The sequence below is a fragment of the Xyrauchen texanus genome, chromosome 13 (assembly GCF_025860055.1).
Source record: "Xyrauchen texanus isolate HMW12.3.18 chromosome 13, RBS_HiC_50CHRs, whole genome shotgun sequence".
In the NCBI taxonomy this organism is placed as follows: Eukaryota; Metazoa; Chordata; class Actinopteri; order Cypriniformes; family Catostomidae; genus Xyrauchen; species Xyrauchen texanus.
This window is the reverse complement of record NC_068288.1, coordinates 15697034-15704640: the sequence shown is the minus strand read 5'-3', so window position 1 is coordinate 15704640 and position 7607 is coordinate 15697034. Positions and strand designations below refer to the sequence as shown.

General features: G+C 49.6%; 1 protein-coding gene across 1 annotated transcript in view; it reads left to right on the top strand.

Annotated features, from left to right (window-relative positions):
• The first annotated feature begins 1827 nt into the window (after nt 1–1827).
• cyth4b (cytohesin 4b) overlaps nt 1828–7607 on the top strand; it is a 31879-nt gene continuing 26099 nt past the window's right edge. The window contains exon 1 of the mRNA XM_052140358.1: nt 1828–1988. Coding sequence (XP_051996318.1) covers nt 1964–1988 — 25 coding nt within the window. The 5' untranslated portion in view covers nt 1828–1963. The remainder of the gene's footprint in view (nt 1989–7607) is intronic.

Genomic DNA, 7607 nt, shown 5'->3' with positions numbered 1-7607 from the left:
GTTGCTAGGCAGTTACAAGGGTGATATTTATCAAGACTCCTTTGCATCCTGAGTGAAATTAGTCAACCCGGAAGTCTCTACAATTTTCTGGTTCTAAGATATGTGATTTGTTACTTGGTTGCTAGGGTAACCCCATCTGGTTGCTAGGCAGAAACCAAAGTGATACTAACCAATGCTACTTGTCATCATGAGTGAAATAATTCAACCTGGAAGTGTAATAATAATAATAATAATAAGTATGTGAGTTTACAATAGCGTTGCTTTGCAAGCACCACTAACTAGATTAGTTACATTGCCTGAAGAAAATTTGACTGGTGCTTGCCAGGGCAAATCTCGTCACGTAGGATGTTCTAGCATGTTGCTAAGCACTAATATTATGATGATAGAATGTTGATAGCTTAAGTTTGCATGATGCTAGCATGTAGGTAGTATGTTTTAGCACTTCATTAGGCGTTGCTAATGTGTGTTAGCATGATGCAAGCACGTTTTTAGCACATATTAGCCATTAGCTAGGCGATAAGCGATGCTAGCATGTCTTAGCAAGTTTTTAGCATGTTTTAACACTTCGCTAGGTGATGCTAGCATGTTTAGCATGATGCTAACAAGTTTTTAGCATGATTTAACACTTTGATATATGTTTTGCTACTTGGTTGCTAGGGTAAGCCCACGTGGTTGCTAGGCAATTACCAAGGTGACACTTAACATGGCTCCTTTCTATCCTGAGTGAAATAAGTCAACCTGGAGGTCACTACGACATTCTGATCCTGAGATATTCATATTAGTGATTTTGAATGGATGTCAATGGTGTTTGTTTGCTAGGGTGCTCTAAATGGTTGCTAAAGCATGGCTAAATTGTTCCCATGATGGTACTTGAAGACAGATTGCTCATCCAATTAAAACAAACCAACTCTCATGTCTCTAGGACATTCTGATCTGAAGATATCACACTGTAATTGAAATCAATAGAGCTGGTTGATAGGGTGCTATAAATGGTTGCTATGGCATGGCTAGGATGTGATCAAGAGGAACATGGATGGCCACAATCATCAGACAAAGCCGTACTGCTTGAATTTCTGTGCCCGGAGTGGCATAAAGTCACCCAACAGCAATGTGAAAGACTGGTAGTGAGCATGCCAAGACGCATGAAAGCTGTGATTGAAAATCAGGGTTATTCCACCAAATATTGATTTCTGAGCTCTTCCCAAGTTTAACCCTTGTTAAAACAAGTTAAAACACCAAGTTGAAAAAAATCTTGTTTTCTTTGCATTTTCGAGGTTTGAAAACACAGCATCTTTTTTTGCTATTTCTACAAATAAATGCTCTAAATCACAATATTTTAATTGGAATTTGGGAGAACTGTTGTCACCTATAAATCGTAAATCCAGAGAAATTTATCATTTTGCAGTAGCCTCTTAATTTTGTCCAGAGCTGTATATATATTTAAGGCCCTTATCTAACCACTTCTGAACAATATAAAACATATAAAACAGGCAGATAAAAGTACAATCAAAATAATGTATTAAATATAGAAGCAAAACAAAGTTCAATGCATGTTTTGATTTAAATCTACTGATATTAACAGAGTTGTTGACATTTATATTTTGACAGTATTATAGTGTCTCCAGCAGCAGATGGCATCATGAAGTGACACATGCAGCTCTCACATCATCATCATCTGACATCATGTGTAAATATAGATTCATCAGTTGTGTGTCTCTAACATTCGACTCCGCCTGCGGAAACTACTGCACTTCTGGTGTGAAACTGTGTGTGTGTGTGTGTGTGTGTGTGTGTGTGTGTGTGTGTGTGTGTGTGTGTGTGTTGTTTGTGTGTGCAGGACATCGGCACTGATAGAGGAACTTACACCATCTCCAACAAACATGAATAAATGTAGTGCAAAAACACAAAGAATTTATAAAGAGTTTAACTGAACTAAATCAAACAGAGTTCAACAGTTAATGACATGATGACTGACAGCTGTCACACAGGTAAGAGACACTTTTTTCATCAACTTCATTAAACTCATTTAAACATTCATATCTCACACTATCTATCTATCTATCTATCTATCTATCTATCTATCTATCTATCTATCTATCTATCTATCTATCTTATAGGTAAATGTTTTTATGGGTTATCAAATATCTTATTGGTAATTGTTTTAATGAGTTATTGAAGTGAGGTGTTCTGCTCTACAGTGTTGTATAGTTTGATGTTGTGCTGATATGCAAATGGTTTGGTTTGTGTTGTGTTGTGCTGATGAATGTGATTATGACTGCAAATGACAATGATCAGTTCTGCTCATGTCACACAGCTTGACTTTTGTCTTATGAATGTTCACATTACAGTTATTGAGTAATCCAGATACAAAACCAACAGAACATGTTATAGCTCAGATGTTGAACTTTCACGGTTAATTAAAACAGAAACAACTGAGTGAATTGTTGTTATACAGTCAGTGTATAGAGCTGTAAAATGAATGTTTATTACATAACTCAAAGATAATTTGCTCCTGAAAGAATTTGATGTAGTGAAATGTTTTAGCTCATATTGAGAAACATCTGAGAAGATGGAGACACCAGCAAACATCTCAATTTCATCTCATTGCTGTAAAGGAGAAACAACTGAGATGTTACAGAGATCTCATTAGTTAATGTTCTCTTACGAGAGGTTCTCTCGTATTGCGTAAGCTAGCTTACGCTACGGAAAGATTCATCTTTTCTGAGATATTGAAGCCAAAAAATTATCCTTAATTTTTGTATCCATTGTCAACGCAGTGCGGCAGCTGCAGACCTTGAGCGGGCTAGCTAGCGAGCTCATAGGTTGCTCTGCGGCAACTGCTGCAGCCTATAGACGAGCTTGGGCGAACTCGCATCCAATGAGAGGCGTCCGCGGCTCACTGCATCAAAGCCCGCCAAAAGGGCGTGACTAGAGTGCATATAAGCGTAGTTCGTAGGCTGGAACCCTGATTTTCATCTCTTCAGCGAAGCTCTCCGCATCGCTGACCTGGAAGCCGCGTCGCCGTTTGAGGGGCATCTAGCAAGCGTGGACAGCGCTAGAAGAAGCCGGCCGTCTCAGCCACCTTCAGCCATCCTGCGAGCTACGCCATCCGACGACGTATCCTTTTATTAAGCAAGCTAGTTCTCAAGAACTATTCACAAAAGAGTACGAGCGTCTTTTTCAAGATGCCTCGCTCCACTTGCGCCTCATGTCGCGCCCTTCTCAGCACAGGAGACCGCCACATCATCTGCGCTCTCTGCCTGGGACTGGGGCACGCAGAGCTCGCCCTCACTGAGGGCGGATGCGATTTCTGCGAGGAGCTACCGATGTCGACCCTGCGGGCTCGACTCGAAGCGGTCAAAGCAGAAACCGCCGCGCCGCCTTACCCTCGGCCGCGCAGGAAGAAGCGCCGCTCACAAAGGCTGCCGGAAACTGTGGTTGAAGCGACTGCCTCGCCGGAGCCTCTCCCTCGAGCATCGCTTTCACCCTCCCCGCCCCCCCGGGACGCGCAGTTGCCGCCGAGCGGCCGCACTGCTGCCATCTCGGATGACGGCGGAGGATAAGGGCTGCTGTTCCATCATGGCTTCGGACAGCGAGGAGTGGACAGGCTCCCAAGCCTCCTCCTCAGCCCAGGAATCCAGCAGGACCCGCGCCGAGTCGAAGGGGAGTTAACACGCCTCCTCACACAGGCCGTCGACCGCCTCGGGCTCGAGTGGTCACCGCCCCTGAGCAGGCACCCAACAGACTCGACGGCTGCTTTCTTCAAAGCCATCGCCGCTCTACACCCGCGCCCGGGCCGCTCCCTTCCTGCCGGAATTACATACGGAGCTTGCAAAGTCGTGGAACGCTCCGTTTTCAGCCAGGACCCGTTCACACGTCTCCACCTCTCGCGTCGGTGGAGGGCGCCACTGAGAGAGGCTACTCCTCCATCCCCCGGTCGAGGACTCGGTAGCAGCACACCTTTGTCCGCCCTCCGCGAGATGGCGTTCCAAGCCTGTGCTCCCGTCTAAGGCCTGCAGAGCGACTTCCGCCTATGTTGGCCGCGCCTATTCCGCCGCCGGCCAAGCCGCATCTGCTCTGCACTCAATGGCCGTTTTACAGATCCTACAAGCAGACCTTCTTCGGGAGTGGGATGAGAAAGGCAGGCACCCAGAGGCTGTTACTGATCTACGAGCGCGACAGACCTCGCCCTCGCGCTACCAAAGCTGCAGCCCAAGCTCTAGGGAAGTGCATGGCCTCGCTGACTGTGACCGAGAGACACTTATGGCTAACACTAGCCGACATGGGAGAAGCAGAGCGCTCCACGTTCCTCAACGCACCGCCTCTCCAACCGGTCTCTTCGGCTCCGCGGTGAGTGGCATTGTTGACCGCTTCTCAGAAGTCCAGAAAGCCACCCAAGCCATGAACCTCTTCCTGCCGCGTCGCGCTAGCTCCTCTGCAGGCCGCTCACGTGATCAGCCTCCTGCACGAGCCTCTTCACAGCGCCCAGTTCAACAATCTCAGACTTCTCAGCGTCGACAGGGCGGCCGCCCTCGATCACGCTCAGACAGCCGCCGCAGACCGCCTCCCCCCCGCGGGCCTCGATCTAAGGTAACGCTGAAACCCGAGCAGCCGAAGTCTTCCTAACTGTGTTGAACAAACGACGGCTCAGTCCGCCGCGGCCGGACCACTGTCAAAGCTTTACCCCCTGTCAGTCCCCTTCTCTCAGGCTACTACAGTGGTGAATTTAGCAGCCAACAAGCCGGTGACACTGCCCGCTTGCCTGCACTCAAACGCCGTTTTCACGGCGACCCAAATAAATCTTGTAAAGAGCAAACATGTCTTATGTGTAGAAAAAGTGCCCACAACCCAGTGTTCGCCCCTACACACAAGCATAACACATCCCGTGCCCCTATCAGAGCACGCTCTCATAAAGCGGTTACTGAACCGCTCGAGCGTCAGAGTCAATGAAGGCGCCCACAAATGCGTGCGCGCGCCCATTCTCTGCCCGCTCTGTCACACGACCAGCCCTATGTGTAGAAAATGTGCCCACAATCCAGTGTTCACTTCTGCACACAAGCACTGCATGTCTCGTGTCCCCACCAGAGCACGCTCACATAAAGCGGTTACGAACCGCTCGAGCGCTAGAGTCAATAAATGCGCCCGCAAATGCGTGCGCGCGCCCATTCTCTGCCCGCTCTGTTACACGGCCAGCAACCATTCCTCTGTGTGTAAGTCCCGTGCCCATGACTATGCTTGCGCATCACGTAACAGATGTGACTCTTTCCCCATTCATTCCAATCGGAAGTCACTCACAAAACAGCCTGTTCATGCTGTCTGCGAGCAATCATGCATGAACACACTAAACGCGCTCACACATTTTGTTCAGCGCGCTGTGTGCGGCAATCAGAGCGAATTGGCCATTCACCCTCTAGCGTTACGCTTCAAAGCGTGGGAAGCTATTCCAGGGATATCCAAGTGGGTGTTAAGCACAATACAACAGGGCTATTTGCTACAGTTCGATCGCCGCCCCCTCGCTTCAGAGCGCGGCTCGAAACCACTGTGAACACGGAAGCAGCGTGCATGCTTCGTTCAGAAATAGCAAGCCTTCTGTGCAAAAGGGCCATAGAAAAAGTGCCACCCTCTCTGAGCGAGTCGGGGCTTTACAGCCGTTATTTTCTTGTTCCCAAGAAAGACGGCGGCCTCAGACCCATATTAGATCTCAGGGTTTTGAACAAGGTGCTTGCAAAAGACCGTTCAAAATGCTTACAATCAGGAAACTCCTCGCGCATGTGCGCCAGGGGACTGGTTTATTTCTCTGGATCTGAAAGATGCATACTTTCAGATTCAGATAAATCCCCGTCACAGGCCATTCTTGAGATTCGCCTCGACGGCCAGGTTTATCAATACACCGTCCTTCCGTTCGGCCTGTCCTTAGCACCCGTACTTTCACGAAGTGCATGGATGCGGCTTCGCACCCCTGCGGAGTCAGGGTTTGCGAATTCTGAACTATTTGGACGACTGGCTGATTATGGCTCAGTCACATATGGAGCTTCTGTCTCACAGAGCAGTTCTCCTCAGCCATCTGAACAGTTTGGGTCTTGCAGTCAATTGGACCAAGAGCTCACTACAGCCCAGTCAGACCATTTCCTTCCTGGGAATAGAACTAGACTCCGTGGCAATGACGGCTCGCTTATCTACACAGCGCGCACGCCGTGTTCAGCGACTAGCCGCATCTTTTCAGATGAACAGCCTCACGCCTCTGAAGAAATTCCAGAGAGTGCTAGGTTACATGGCCTCAGCCGCAGCAGTACTTCAGCTGGGTTTACTGCACATCGCCCGCTTCAGCATTGGCTAAACACCAGCGTCTCGCCGGGCTTGGGCCACAGGCCGCCAGCCCATCAAGGTGACTCAGACCTGCATATCAGCTCTGCAGCCCTGGACAGTGGCCGAATGGTATCAGCGGGAGTGACAATGGGAGCTGTATCTCGCCGAAAAGTCATCTCGACAGACGCGTCCAACACGGGTTGGGCGCGGTCTGCGAAGGCTCTCCGGTTTTCGGCCTATGGTCAGTTCAGGAAAAGCTCCTTCACATAAATTGTCTGGAAATGATAGCGGTCGAGTACGCCGCTGCGCTTTCTCCCGGTCATTCAGGGTCACCACGTCCTGGTCCGTTCGGACAACAGATCTGTGGTATCCTACCTAAACCGTCAGGGCGGTGTCAGATCCAGGAACCTCTTCCATCTGACAAAACGCATACTGAGTTGGTCCCAGTGCCACCTGCGCTCGCTGAGGGCGACGCACGTGCCAGGCCACCTGAACGACGGCCCGGACAGACTGTCCAGAGACAATATTCCCCAGGGGAATGGTCCCTGCACGCTCAAACAGTCCAGACGTTATGGCACCTATTCGGCAGAGCAGAGATAGACCTCTTTGCGTCCAAAGAGAACTCTCACTGCCCAGTATTTTTCTCGAAGCGAGGACGCGCTGGCCCAGGACTGGCCCAGACGCCCGCTTTACGCCTTCCCTCCCGTCTCGCTATTGCCACAGGTAATGCAGAGGATCAGGGAAACGCGTCACTCGGTGCTCCTCATAGCCCCGCGTTGGGAGAATCAGACATGGTTCCCGGAGCTTACGCAGCTGTCACTGACAGCGCCGTGGCCCATCCCAGTGAGAGCAGATCTCCTCTCTCAAGCTCGCGGCACAATCTGGCATCCCCACCCAGAGGCTGGGCTGCATGCGTGGGTGATCAACGACTACCCGTCGCTCTGCCAGAAGGAGTAATAAACACCATCATACACGCTAGAGCCCCTTCCACGAGAAGACTCTATGCGTCAAAATGGTCTGTGTTCTCAAAATGGTGCACCGACAGAGACCTGGACCCACGGACATGTGGGGTGTCGTCGCTGCTCAGTATTTCTACAAGAGCTGCTGGATGAGGGCAGATCCCCATCCACGCTCAAAGTGTATGTGGCGGCCGTTGCGGCGTTCGCTGAACCCCTGCACGGCCAGTCATGGGGTAAAAACGAGCTGGTCATCCGCTTCCTCAGGGGAGCTAGAAGGATGAACCCCGCGCCCCCATCGGTTCCTATCTGGGATCTTTCTATAGTTCTCGAAACTATGAAAGC